The sequence below is a fragment of the Rhododendron vialii genome, chromosome 6a (assembly GCF_030253575.1).
Source record: "Rhododendron vialii isolate Sample 1 chromosome 6a, ASM3025357v1".
NCBI lineage: Eukaryota > Viridiplantae > Streptophyta > Magnoliopsida > Ericales > Ericaceae > Rhododendron > Rhododendron vialii.
Genome location: NC_080562.1, coordinates 12739479 through 12754702, shown reverse-complemented (window position 1 = coordinate 12754702; position 15224 = coordinate 12739479). Strand labels below are relative to the sequence as shown.

The 15224-nt window shown below is 35.5% G+C and overlaps 1 protein-coding gene across 1 annotated transcript; it reads left to right on the top strand.

The window, feature by feature from the left end:
- The first annotated feature begins 2220 nt into the window (after positions 1-2220).
- LOC131329176 (sugar transport protein 5-like) lies at positions 2221-14070 on the top strand. The gene is made up of 4 exons (XM_058362258.1): positions 2221-2605; positions 8240-8559; positions 10324-10953; positions 13473-14070. The coding sequence occupies exons 1-4, from the start codon at positions 2473-2475 to the stop codon at positions 13893-13895; spliced, it is 1506 nt and encodes a 501-aa protein (XP_058218241.1). The 5' UTR covers positions 2221-2472; the 3' UTR covers positions 13896-14070.
- Positions 14071-15224: the final 1154 nt, after the last annotated feature.

Below are 15224 nucleotides of genomic sequence, written 5' to 3'. Positions count from 1 at the left end.
GAATTGGTCTGCGCAGTGGCCTGACAGATTTTGCTGGACTAGTTTCATGGTAAACAGTCCAAATAATTAACCATGAAATAGTTTCATGGTAAATGGTTCAAATAATTAATCATGAAATGATAGGAACATATAAACATATTTCATGGTAAATGCTACAAATAATTTACCATGAAATCGAAAAGCTTGTATTACATATATGGTTTAAAATCAGGCCTATATATATGGTTTAAAATGTATAGATATATACAATTAACAACACTCAAGGGGCAATAGTGGTATTAAAAATATGATAAGGACGATAATGACGAATTTTTAAATCTCCCTTTTTGTTATCCTTTTTCAAAGGTTAATAAAATTTCTCCGCCTTTTAAAAAAAACCTATCCCACGGTTCAAATCAAATTTGGTAGGCCTTACCTAACAGAATGTATAGGTAGAGCAGAAGAAGGCAAACCAAACTCATGCTTATCTACCCATGTCAAATGTCAATTTAACTAATTTAATTGCTCCTCATTAAATATATTATATTCTCGTTCCCTTAATTGCTAACTCCCCCTTTCAATTTATTATACTACAATATAGGGAGTAGCCCACCAAAATCCGGAAGGTCTATTATTTGCTCACGACCAACTGCCAGTTCTGTATTTTGACCATTTGGTAACTGCAGTTATCAATGATAATAATTGAGGACAAAATGAAGCCCCATTTGATTCCAATCTATATTACACGACATACCATTGCCCCAACCCTTTCTCTCATTTGCTCACGACTTACTTGTGGAAGGATAGTAGCCTTCTAACCCCACCACCTCTCCAGTAATGGGAAAGGAGTTTCCTGTCCAGTTCTGTCCTTTTTGGGCCCATATCGAGCCCACATTAATGATCAGACTCGTACATTTTGTAGATCTTGTCGAGTTCTTCAACCGTGCATAAGAAAGTGTTGATTGGATGCCGTTCGATACCTAATCGTAAAGCATTAACTTGGAAAAATGTAGAGGACACAGTGGATCGAAATCACTTTTTCTAACGTTTTTGAAGATAAATTCTTTTCGATTAGGTATCAAATGACATCTAATCAACACCAACTTTTACATGGTTGAAGTACTCGATGGGATATACAAAATGTACGAGTCCGATCGTCAATATGGGCCTAGTATGGGTCTGAAAATGGCAGAATTGAACGGGAATCTCTAGAGGAGCTGCTTAATTCCAACCCTAAAAGGGTGACCTTTCCATCAAGTGATCATTACGGTTTGAATATTACTGTTAATTGTCAGTGAAGGGTTCAATCCATTCCCAACGACTAGTCTAAGCCCCATTCCAAATTCTCAAAAAAATACTTAAAAAATAAGGTTCTATTTTCAAATTTAAAAATAATAAGTTTACGAAAATAATTTTTTAAATTTTTTTTGCAGGGTTAGATCTATAAAATTATTTCTATATTGCATATTTTTTTTATTTCAATAAATCTATTATTTTTAAGTTTGAAAATTATAAATAAATACTTATTAAAATTTAAGGGGTAATCTGGAACGAAAACAATTTCAACTTGTTAATTGACTAGTTAATTGCAACTAAAAGGAATCCAAAGTTTAGATTCTTGCCGGAATCTAGGGAATACCACGTCTTCAATAGATCCGATCATTCAAGTACATAACTTGCATGTCAGACTGGTACTACGAGGAGTTTAAATTTGGGTTATCTGCGATAGATATTATGGTTTCACTGTGCATTTATAGTAATTTGAATTGTTCATTTTGTAGAGTTTGCAGAATAGTGTATCGATCAAATCAAATAAATCAGCTAGATCGGACCTCGATAAGTAAATCAAAACTTAAGTTTTGTTTTTAAAAAATGAATGGTTAGGGATAATTTAACTTTACGATTATTGACAGAATTAGACCGTCCATTTTATAAATTAAAATTTGATTTTCGTACAATGTACAATTGTACACGCTAAAAAAAAAATACTACCTCTGTCCCAAATTAAATGTCCAATCTACAAAACAAGGACTTCATAATAATATATTTTCTTGAAGAAAAAATTCAATCTTTTTTCATAAATTAGAAAAACTCATGGATATCTAGTAAATTGTTGAAAAAAGTATGTGTTTTTCTTAAAAAATTTGTATTATTTTTAAATTCTCGTTTTATGAATCGGACATTTATTTTGGGACGGTGGGTACTCCTATTATAAACGTATCTAAAGAGGGGCAAAATCACGTGAGTTGATAGTTGAATTTTAATTTTTTTTTGGAACTGTGAGTTCATACTTGGATTGCAACTGGTTTATAAAAGAATACTACACTTGCAACTTAGTATTTTCCATGTGGAATCGTAACATACGCATGTACGTCAGCCAGTTTAGTGGTTATATAAATAGCCATCTGTGAGAGAGCTTTTCCTCGTAAAAACTAAGACAGTGTTTGGACTGGGAGAAAGTACTAGTACTAGAGAAAGAGGAAGAAGGCGGCGATGGCTCCAGGGGTTTTTGCCGTCGAGGGGCTGAGCGGGAACTACGGCGGCCGGATAACGGTGTCCGTGGTCATGACGTGCATAGTTGCTGCTTCAGGTGGCCTCATTTTTGGCTACGATATTGGGATTTCAGGTTCGATTTCTTTTCCTTTGATTCTCTGGATCATTCTTTACTCAATTACTACTTCAACAATAGCTCATCATTCATCTGTGGGATATTCATATCAATCCAGTATATAATCAATTGGATACATAACTATATGCCTCGATCAAACCCAGAAAGGAAAATGTTCTCTCTTAAATTTGCTACAGAATACTAAATGAGTTCATTTTCCCATATATCGATCCCCAAAATACCGAAATATTACCGCCCGTTTCGCTTAATAATTAATTAATACTCCCCGCTACTTAATTTTCTCAGTTATGAGCCCATCTATTCTGTCATAAATTGGGGTTGGTGGGGCCGCATACCTATGGTTGGCTTTGGAAATCGAACTCTGCCTATGTGCATGAGACTACAAAAGAGGCACCAACCATTTGCACTCTATTTCACTTGCGATAATTATTTTTTATAAATCCGATTTTAATGAAATTTTTTTAGTATTTGTAACTTGTAAGTTACAATATGCAACCCAAGTTTTTTTCCCCCTCTTTATCACGTCGTCAAACATAAAACTACTCCCGTTTTGTATATACCCACTCTCTCTGGCTCCACTACTCTCCCTGGCTGAAAACCAATTGGATAGTTTTTGGCTACTATTTTGAACAATGATCAATCTTATGGCATGTGTGCAAGTACTGTATTATACTTTTAAGTAAGCATACAAATATACTATTTATTGGATTTGTTTATTTTTTTGGACTAAGGAATAGAAAACTTATTTTTTGAATCTTTCCTACCTTTCATTTGAGCTCTCTTCGAATAAATGCGAAACCTACCTCTCTTACTGATGCAAGCCCGGCCCTAAGAGCATCCGCAATGGTACTAATTAAAATTAATAATCAAAATGTGCCACATCAGCATTTGATTATCCATGTAGTCCATAATCAAACTTAACAACCTCTACCTCCACATTGGTTATTTTTGTATTTCTAACAAAAAAAAATCCCACAATACACAATGCACATTTGTCCAATCGCAAACGAGTTTTAATCACGCACCCGACCTCACCAAATTATTTGTCTCGATAAGACGATTCCAATATGGGGTGTTTTTGAGTTATTGAGTTTTAAGTTTAATTGTTGAGTTTGGTTATTGAGTTTTGGTTATTGGTAAAAGTTGTTAAGTTTGGTTATGGAATGGATGGAATTTGGTTATTTACTAAAAGACTTGTAACTTTGGTTATTATAATGTAGGGTGGTTTTTGAGCATTGTTGTTAAATTTGCTTATTCATTTCCATTTGCTTATTACAATGCGAATGCTCTAAGGCAAGGACCAAGAGGCCACCACCTAGGGGCTAGGGCTTCTAAATTTTGGACCCAAAATAGAGCCCGAAGTCGATTTAAGTAGGCAGAAATGACGGCAATAATATAGTAGCTCCAAAAATTAAAAGAAGTTGGACTTTGGCCTAGTGGTAGGGCCTTTGGCTTCCATATCTAGTGTTGGGGTTTTCGATTCTTCCATCCTTGTTTTATCATTTTACTCTTTCATCACTTCATTGGTTGGAAAAAATCTTCTTCTTTCAAATTTAGCCGTAGAGATTTAAACCCTGCTCAAAATGTGTTTACGTAAGTTTATTACATGGCATTAATTTGTTACATTTTATTTATACTTTCCGGGTAAAAATGCAATTTTTCTTTAATATCTCAAAAAAAAGTCCAAAAGGCCACAAAATTACTTGTTATTCCATTCATTTTTTCTTGATATTTTTCCGATATGCTTCATCTAAGTATTTTTAAGAGCTCAAATCAGTCAAAAAAAATATATAAAAAAATGATGCGTGTGTGTATATTCTTAATAATTTAGTTTTAAATTTGATAAATAATAGAATGGGCCGCGGGTTGCGAGCATTCATCTAGGACCTCCGAATCTTAGAGCCGGTCATGTACCGGTGATACGGGTCAACTTTATCTTGCTGTTTCCCATCTTATAATGTGGTCCCAATTATTTATTATTTCTTTGTCACTGTCAACTATCATCGTTGAGGAAGTTTCTTTTTCAATTTCTTATCTTTTAATTTACTTCAGCTATATTCTGTAATTAGTAGGAGTGTATCTTAAAAAAGATAACCAAATGTTGCAACCCGTCACTGTTAGGTGTAATTAATGTTAAGCAAACATTAACCTACCAAACAAGTTGATGGGAATGGCCTGGTGCACCACATTAATTTTCATTAGTAGAGTAGAGTTGAGCTTTGGACTAGTGTTATGTTTGTGCTCCAACACCGAAAATCAGTTGAAATTGAGATCGGTTCAAGCACAAGTTAAGCTTAAATAATTAACGCTTGAGGTCATTTCGTCTAACATTTGAATAATTCAATTCCTGTGCTGTGCATGTTAAAAGATCTCAAGTAAATATGAAGATTAGGTTAAATTTCATGTTAAAAGTAAACATGCTGATAAGTAAAATTAGGGAAAAAAAAACGCTCATGCCATTAATCAATGAGTTTTTATCACGAATTATCATGAAAAAATGGTCAACGAAAACAAAACACCTAATTTATAATTATTAAAAACAGGATTTACATGAAATTTATGCTTAATTGATCCGAGATAAAATATATACTCTTCTAGAGCTTGTTCTATATGCAAACGAGCTGAGCTTTTTGATCAGCCTAGCTCCATCCATTCATGATGAACTCATTTCAAATACGAGAAATATGTCTAAGCTTCTAAAGGCTAATTAATGAACAGATGGATAAAAATGTAATTCGACTCTAAACTTTAGGGAGAGATGAATATAATTTCATGAACCATTAAAGTCTTAACGTTTATCCTAAAAATTGACCCTGTAGACTTGGACTGGTAGCCAGTCAGAGGATTGAATGTCGCTTTTAGTAGTTTCCTCGTAGATTAATTAATTGGTCCCAAAGTCCTATCTTTAGTCGTGGAGTAGCTAATATATATGTAACATCGTTATGAGACGAATACCCTGTCGTTATTCGTTTCCTCCATGCTTTATTTCTTCTCCACTTTCTTCGTTCGGGGTAGTTGGAATTCTGCTTTTTGAGATAGAGATACGGATGGATTTGGTGAACTACGAAGTATAATGGGCGCCCACGGGCTTATAGCCCAATGAGTACACTTCTTCCTCTCCTTAACATGAAAGATGAGGGTTTGATTCTTGTAAAAAAACGCGAGTATTTGGTGTGGTGGTTAACGGCTTAACGCTCTTTGGACTTGCCCCACCCATATGCTTTTTATTAGTGGTAGCCCTTCCCTATTTTCTCAGGAGTAGGCCTCAGGAGTAGGTTAGACATTTCGGGTGGCAAAAAAAAAAAAAAAAACCTATCCATGGGCCTCAAGACAACATATACCTGTCCTTTTTAAATTTTGCATTTTAAGAAATCATGTAAATTTAGATTACAAAATAAATGTCTTTTATGTATATTTTTTGTAATTCTTTTTGCACCGATATAAAACATCAACTGAGATCATTAGATTGATACAACGAATTTTAAAAAAAAAATGATGCAGAAAAATACTCTTTCCAAATCTATTTAAATATTAAAGGACCTTTCACACTGGACAATTAAATGAACAAAGGAGTATCAATATATTCCAACACCACTTGTTAATGAGACTGAAAAAACCAATCACAAGCTGGTACAATTGTGATTGCTCTCTCTCAGACCATAGATTAATGTAACAATAATCATACACACGTACGAAACCAGAAACAGTACGATTGAATCTTAGTAAATGAGCAATTTACTCAAACTAGTACATAAAAACATGTACGGTTTGAGTTAAGCCTTTCCTTGTTTAAACCTCATATTTTTGAAGAACTAGTGCCTTAGTAATTGAAACCTTGAGTTGAGAAGAAGTCGAGCAAACTCCCACCGATATGCCGAATTTATTTTGTTTGAGGGGAAGATGTCAAATGCAGCTAGACTAAGTTGACACTATGATCAGGGACATATTCAGAAATGTTGTTTAGTGATGGCATCTTATTAATCATAGTGGCGAAAATTTATTTTTCTAGTTAGCCATAATAAGATCGTTACATAATTAAGGCATGCAATACAAACTACAAAAATATATAACACATACTTTTACTTAAATTATGTAAAAATAAGCACAAAATCTCAGACAAAATTTGAGAGTACGTTTTATATGAACATCGACAAGTTTTAAAATTATCAATATAGTTTTATTAATGATATTATTTTAAAATATTGCTCTTAGACGATTAAAAATAAGTACAATTAAAAAAGAATCGATCCAAGTAGACAAATAGTTCGAAAATCAACAAGTATAAATGCATCATATGACGAAATTGAACATAAAACTAATTTTATATGTATATTTTTAAGATATGTACACTTGTTTATGTATAGTAACACACGTAATTTCATAATTATACAAAAATATAACAAAATTATTTTAATTTTGAGGGGCATGTGCCCCATGTGCCTCCCTTTCCCTCCATCCCTGACTATGATTGAAGTGGTTTCATAAGTCAATTCATCCATTTGCATGTCACGTCAATTTTGACAACCTTTGTTATAGATTCTCTAATTCTGCGGAGGAAGAAAATGATCCAATGGTATCACCCACAGAAGTAATGGGCACTGGAAAATTTTCACGGTAGATGAGGATTGCGCGCAGATCATCTCTTATGTGACGACCTCGTTTGACCCCTCATGTGACGTAGTGGGACATATCACAATTTATTAGATGATTTGAATTGTTCATTAATTGTTAGACCTCCTTGGGAATCCATCGTACCTAAAAGTTAGGTGGACCAAACATCATTAAAGGATTGTTTGAGTTGAATTTCTCCAAGGAGACATAGATGGTCCTTTAAGATGAATGTGGTTTTTTCAAATAGATACTAATCTCTGATCTCCGATCAATTTGTTAATGATTATATGCATACCGAGACATAAAAAATGGCTCGGATGGCCAAATGGGACCGCAGTAGAGCCCATTACCGTCGTATATGTATGAGAGATCTTAATATAAGAAAATCTTGGTTCATTGATGAGATATTATAATGATAAATGTTCAATTCACCTCAAAGGGTTTGGTCAAGTGAGCATGAGAAAATAAATACTCCATCCGTCTATTTTTTAGAGTCCAGTATTTCATTTTGGGTTGTTCCTTAATAAGTGTCAATTTTGTAAAGTTAGTGAGTAAAAGTTGGTGTATAGTCTATTTTGTCCCTAAAAGTAGATTCTATTTTGAAAAGTTAGTGAGTAAAAGTGTAATGATGATGGGTAAATAGGAAAAGTAGAGGAAAACGTTGATGTGCAAGGTATAATGATGATGTCTTTTTAATAAGTTGAAGTTACGAAGTAAGATATTTAAAAAGGGACGGAGGGAGTAAGTGATTGTCCTTCATGATGTTACATGTTCGAAAACATTCCACATCTTGGGACCACTGAAGGGTCTGCACGGTCATTAACTTTAGGATTCTAAAATTAGTTGCGGTGTGCATAAGCTGACCAAACATTCGACTATAAAAAACAAAAAAGATAAATGTTCAATTTGATGTACTAACTATGGAACCAAAAAAAAAAAAGATTTATTGAGCAATGATACCAAAAGTAAAATTTTATTGAAACTAATTAGTACTAACATGCATGAGGTTTATTGTTACAGGAGGTGTAACAACAATGGTACCATTTCTTAAGAAGTTTTTCCCATCAATACTGAAGAAGGCGGCAGAGGCCAAAACAAACATGTATTGCATATATAACAGCAATACTTTGACAGCATTCACATCGTCCCTATACATAGCTGGTTTAGCCTCATCCCTGGTGGCTAGCCGCCTCACGGCGGCCTTGGGCCGCAGAAACATCATGGTGCTGGGTGGTTGCTTATTCTTCGCCGGTGGTGCCATTAACGGTGGGGCTAAGGATGTTGCCATGCTCATCGTGGGACGTATCTTGCTTGGATTTGGTGTTGGTTTCACTAACCAGGTACAGTAGTTTGAAATTTAAGCTCACTTGTTCATTTAGCTTAATTTCAAGGACTTCTATCGCCGTACAAATGGGGATTTTGTTCAAAAATCTCAGTACATATTTGCATTTCAACATGCATGGTTAGGTAAAGTAACATCAATTAGTTTTGCAATTCCAGAAATGCCGCTGTCATTGTACAGAAATTATATTTGCAATTTTTTTTTTCAAGTACTAACGACGCGAGGTTTTAAATATGGGTGAACACAGTGTGAGAACCAAAATTTTAAGAATGTGAGAACCAAAATTTTACAATTACAAAAGTAGATTTTGATGAGAGTCGAACACAACATGGATTTTGTTTTGAGTTCGATTTCTTGGTTTTATCCTACTATATTGTCAAATACTTCCATGGACGCGCAAAGTATTATAAAGACTTGGCACACAAAGCAAACCACAAAATTGTTGTCTAGATTTTATTAACACTTCGAATGTAAATTAGTTCACAAAAAAGTTAACAACGTACTGCTAAAAAGTATGGGTGTCAAACGGGCGGGTATGGTTCAAATTATGTAAGTTGTAAGTGGGTTGGGTCTTTAATGTGTCATGACCCATTTAAAACCTAATTTGTTATGAGCCTAATTACTCATATCCAACTCGACCTATTTATTTAACATCAAATCCGCCCCGCCCATTAACCCAGTTACATATGTATTAAAATCTTAAATGACTTAACTACCAATGTACACTGAAATGACCATGTTACCCTTATACTTTTAAATGACCAAATTACCCATGTAAACTAAAATTACCAATTAGAGTCCCTGGTTGGCAACCAAATATCCCTTTTTCCATCTCACAAATATTTGCTAAAAATGAAATCGTCGCCGACGGGAAGGTGCTGCCAACCGAATCGCAACATATCTACTGAAATCTAAACTTTCCATTCATAAATTGAATTTTCTCTCTCTAAACCCATTTCAAACCCATTTTGAAGAAAAATTTGGGACTTGAATAAAGTTCTAGGGTTTTCTATGTAATAAATTGTTGTGAGATGTATATATCTCTTTTGTTTGTAACCGTAAATTTCTGTTTTTGGGCTCAATTTGTTGCGAGATGTATATAATTGTATTCTGCAAATTTTTTAGTTTCAGTTAAATTAGGAAATTAAATTATCATTTATCTTTCTATAATAGTTTAATAACATCTACAGTAATTTTCCTGCTAAAATATGAAGACATGAACATCTTTAGAATTCGCTTTGAACTATTCAAAAGAATCAAAGCTGAGAGCCAGCCGTTTTTCATAAAAAAAAAAAAAAAGAACAAAACTATCGTGGCTTCAATTAGATTGCTGAGAAAACCTCATTTAATGGTGAGAGAGGGGAGATCGAGAGATGACGACATTAACGATGGAGTTCTCTATCGTCCTTTTTCTTTTTTATGAGGTGGGTTAGTTTATGATTTGTTGGGTCATTTAACTTGGCCCAATTGAGACCCAATTAAGACTCACTAATAAATGAGTTAGATGCGTTTGGGCTCATTCTAACCCAGCTAACAAATGGGTTGGGTTGGGTTGGGTAAATTTGTTAGTGGGTGGATTTGGGTTGATTAATGAGCTTGGGTTCAATTTGTCATCCTTACTAAAAAGCGACTCACAAAACAACCAAAAAAACAGTAATGAATTTTACTTGTTATATTTTCAGTACAATAGCCAGTGCTTCTCAGCGGCTATCTACATAGCAAGTTGTTTACAGCTATCCAAAAATATGTCACAATGCTGCAGGCAACTCCCGTTTATCTCTCAGAGATGGCACCCCCAAAATGGCGCGGCGCATTCAACACAGGCTTTCAATTCTTCATAGGCATTGGTGTGGTCACAGCCAACTGCCTTAACTATGGCGCGGCTAAGCTAACATGGGGGTGGCGCCTCTCCCTCGGTCTCGCCGTGGTCCCCGCCGTCATCATGACATTAGGAGCCCTCCTAATCTCCGACACCCCCAGCAGCTTGGTGGAGCGTGGAAAAGTGGAACAAGCCAAACAGTCTCTAATCAAAGTCCGAGGAAAGGGGACCGACATTGAACCAGAGTTGAACGACCTCATCAGGTCGAGCGAAATAGCAAAAGCCGCTAACCAGGAGCCGTTTGTGACTATATTTGAGCGGCAGTATCGGCCCCACCTCACGATGGCTATTGCAATACCGTTCTTCCAACAGGTTACTGGGATTAATATAATTGCGTTTTACGCTCCTGTCCTGTTTCAGTCCGTGGGGTTTGGAAGTGATTCGGCTTTAATCGCGGCGATCATATTGGGGTTGGTTAACCTGGCTTCGATCCTTGTGTCTACTGTGGTGGTTGATCGATTCGGTCGAAGGTTTTTGTTCCTGGAAGGTGGAATTCAAATGTTCATTTGTCAGGTATGCACTATGCAATATTTTTTTATGCATAAAGTATTTTACTATTCATGTCATGTCAAAAAAAAAGTATTTTACTATTCTCTGGAAAGAATTATAAAGATTATAGGGATTATGGGCACATTGACATACGCTATTCGAGAACCAAAACTAAAAGAAGGCAAGATGTCAACCAAAACACCACAAACGAAAAACGAAAGCCGAACGTACACCCACTAAAAACAACCCAACGACAACCAATACCAAAACAAACTACAGCTAAAAGATCAACCCCAAAATCATAACAAACAAACAAAAATAACAAAACCGAAGACCAAAAGAACAAACCAAAACCGCCAAACTACGGAATTAAAATTCTAGAGACAGAGAGGCACCATCCTCGAAGACATCATTATCCTCCGCGAAATCATCTCCCTCTAAGTCGTCAAGAGCATTGATCATTTCTGCTAATTCATCTTCCTCCATTTCATCACATTTCCTTGAATTTAATGTCCAGCTCTACTCCTACACCTTACGAGCATTCTTAAAAAGAATAGAATTCTTGTTCCGGATGTGATCGGAAGATAAAGAATAAGAGGGAACATACTTGTTCCTCATACAACAAATATTTTTCTTTCCAATGTAAGATCCTTAACCAATTTTGATTAATAAAATTTTGTATATTAAGGTAGATTAACCAAGACACACCGCTCAAAAGCTAAAGTCTCAAGGTACTTTTAACCCACTGATATAGAAATTCTTTAACCAAAATAGTTAATGAAGTTTCTGATGTGGAGAATCCTTAGAAGGCAGCCACAGAGCATATGCTTCAAATTTTCTTGTTAGAAAAGATTTGAAATAGTTTTGGAAATGAAGTTCCCAGAAGGGGTTTAAGCAAGAATGGAAAACATTGGCTCTGATACCAAATTGAACAAACACGAAGTGTGTACAAATATAAAGTAGGTTAGGAGCGAAAGAAAGAGAGCAATCGAGAGAACACACACACAGAGAGAGAGAGAGAGCAAAGACATTTATTATTGAAAGCACACTGACTTGCTTCTTACAACGAGGAAATCCTCCTTTTATAGGCATGAGAAGGAAGTACCAACATAATTGCTTTCATCACTAATTACATCACTCCAATAGTACTTGCCTGCCATACTTTACTAGCAATAATTTCTTACGTACTACTTTAAATAGTATGTATCAATAATTTACACTACCAGACACTAGTATTAATTTTACATCACGCGCAATCCGAAAGGGGTGATGTATGTCACAAGTAGAACAGAAAAAATAGTATTATTGGTCTGTACACGAAATGGATACAAATGCAAAGTAGGTTAGGATAGAGAGAGAGAGAGAGAGAGAGAGAGAGAGAGAGAGAGAGAGAGAGAGAACACACACACACAGAACACAGAGAGATTTATTATTGAAAGCACACTGACTTGCTTCTTACAATGGGAAAGTCCACCTTTTATAGGCATGAGGAGGAAGTACCAACATAATTGCTTTCATCACCGATTACATCATTCCAACAGTACTTGCTTGCCACACTTTACTAGCAATAATTTCTTACGTACTACTTTAAATAGTATGTATCAATAATTTACACTACCAGACACTTGTATTAATTTTACATCACGCCCAATCTGGAAGGGGTGAATTATGTCACAAGTAGAACAGTAAAAGTAGTATTATTGGTCTGTACACGAAGTGGGTACAAACACAAAATAGATTAGGATCGAGAGAGAGAGCAATCGAGAGAACACACACAGAGAGAGAGAGAGAGAGAGAGAGAGAGAGAGAGAGAGAGCACAGACAGAACACAGAGAGATTTATTATTGAAAGCACACTGACTTGCTTCTTACAATGGGAAAGTCCTCCTTTTATAGGCCTGAGGAGGAAGTACCAACATAATTGCTTTCATCATTGATTATATCACTCCTATAGTACTTGCCTACCACACTTTACTAGCAATAATTTCTTACGTACTACTTTAAACAGTATGTATCAATAATTTACACTACCAGACACTAGTATTAATTTTACATCACGCCGAATAACAGTACAGACCAATAATACTACTTTTACTGTTCTACTTGTGACATAATTCACCCCTTCCGAAAAGGAGGACATGACTAAAGGTAAAACACTACTTTTACTTTATTTTCCTTCACACTTTATATTACATCACACAAAAGGAACAACTGGCATGAGCACATGATCGTCACTCAGAATTGATTGTATCTTCTGAATTATCTGAATCACCCTCTCCAAAATAGTCTTCAGTTCTGTCGGTTAAGTTACTAGTCCAAAATATAGCGTATTAAAGAACCGCTGAACTGGACATGCCAAGAGCCAAATAACCCAAACCTTTTCGATGTCCAAGTGAACTAGATCACGCCTAAATTAGGTTGACCTTAATTTGCACTAGTTGGTTGTTTCAACTGAAGATAGAGCTCGATACGACTTCTCTTATAGCATTGGCCTTGTACAGTTGTACTCATTTCATTTTTATGGCGGCAATTTTTTGTGACCAGGTGGCGGTGGCTTGCGTGCTAGCAGCGGTCACTGGTGTTTCTGGCACCAAGCACATTTCCAAGGGATATGGTGTACTCGTGCTCGTCTTTATGTGCCTCTACGCAGCTGGTTTTGGCTGGTCATGGGGACCTCTAAGCTGGCTCATTCCAAGTGAAATATTCCCAATGAAAATCCGAACCACAGGACAAAGCATAAGTGTCGCAGTCAACTTCGCGGTTACCTTTGTTTTGTCCCAGACTTTCTTAACAATGCTCTGCCACTTCAAGTTCGGTGCTTTTCTGTTCTATGCCGGGTGGATTTTTGTGATGACCGTTTTTGTTCTGCTTTTTGTGCCGGAGACCAAAGGGATTCCCCTAGATTCTATGTATCAGGTGTGGGAGGGGCATTGGTATTGGCGCAGATTCGTGAAGGCTCAATCTTAGTATTATTCCTTAAGTCCTAGTAATTAAATTGTATGGCATTGGTAAAGGTTGTTTTTGTATGGGTACGTTAATTGTTCTGACTATATAGCTAGCTAGTGACTAGGAAATCAAAGACAATCGTGACTTTTGTATGTTGCTTTATTGTCGAAATTAATTCTTCAATTTCCTCTCTTCATGATGATGGAATTTTGCACAAAGTCGTGCTTATCTATCAAATGGCTATAAACTAATCTATTGCTCCTGAAAATCCATTTTTATTCAAAATAAACCTCCAAAATCGATCCATAAACACCCGCTGTATACTGATAGAAGGAGTGATCAAACTCGTGTTTATCTACCCAATGGCTATAAACGAATCTATTGCTCATGAAAATTCATTTCTATTCAAAATACACCTTCAAAATCGATCCACAAACACCCGCTGTATACTGGCAGAAGGAGCAATCAAACTTGTGTTTATCTACCCAATGGCTATAAACGAATCTATTGCTCATGAAAATTCATTTCTATTCAAAATACACCTCCAAAATCCATACACAAACACACACTTATGCTGGTAGAAGAAGCAAATCGAACTCGTGCTTATCTACCCTATGGCTATAAACTAATTACTAATCTATTGCTCTCCTGAATTAAATCTAAGATTCCAATTGCCATGAATGATGACTCCCCTTTGCTGCCTTTTTTCATTTCATTGTCGCCATAAAATAATACAGTAGTAGGCCTCCGAATGGTCGAAGGTCTTGATAATGACAAACTGCCCCCCATTGTTTTTGGTTTTAATTGCTTTAATTCGTAATTTGTTATTTAAATTTTTGTCATTATTTTTTGAACTAATCATACATCAAGAGGACAAGAATCAAAAAGTATAAAAATGTAGACCCAAGTTAAAAAAAATTTCAGATAGGATGACACTAAAGACAAAAAGACAGCTACTCAAACATTTTTCGTCTTTAATAAACTTTTTTTTTTTGCTTTTTTTTAATTACTTTTTACACTGTTCTCATAAATATGAATGATTTTTTTTGAAACGGCAAAAATATGAATGATTAATCCAACAGTATAATAAAAATATAAATTTTTATTAGAAAAATATGGACGATTTCATTTGAAAAATGTTATGCAATGCGATGCGTATTGGATGAACTGCTCAATTATTGTTATTGGCCCATGATAGAGCTAGAAGGCAGAGGCTACGCCTATCTTGCATACCCCCAAACCTCACCTATTTTGCTCCCCCAGGCTTTGTTTAGTTGGGAAGTCGATTCCAAAAAAAGTGAAGTAGGGTGAAGTAAAGGAAAATAGAATTTAGTTTCCTCATTCGCTTTG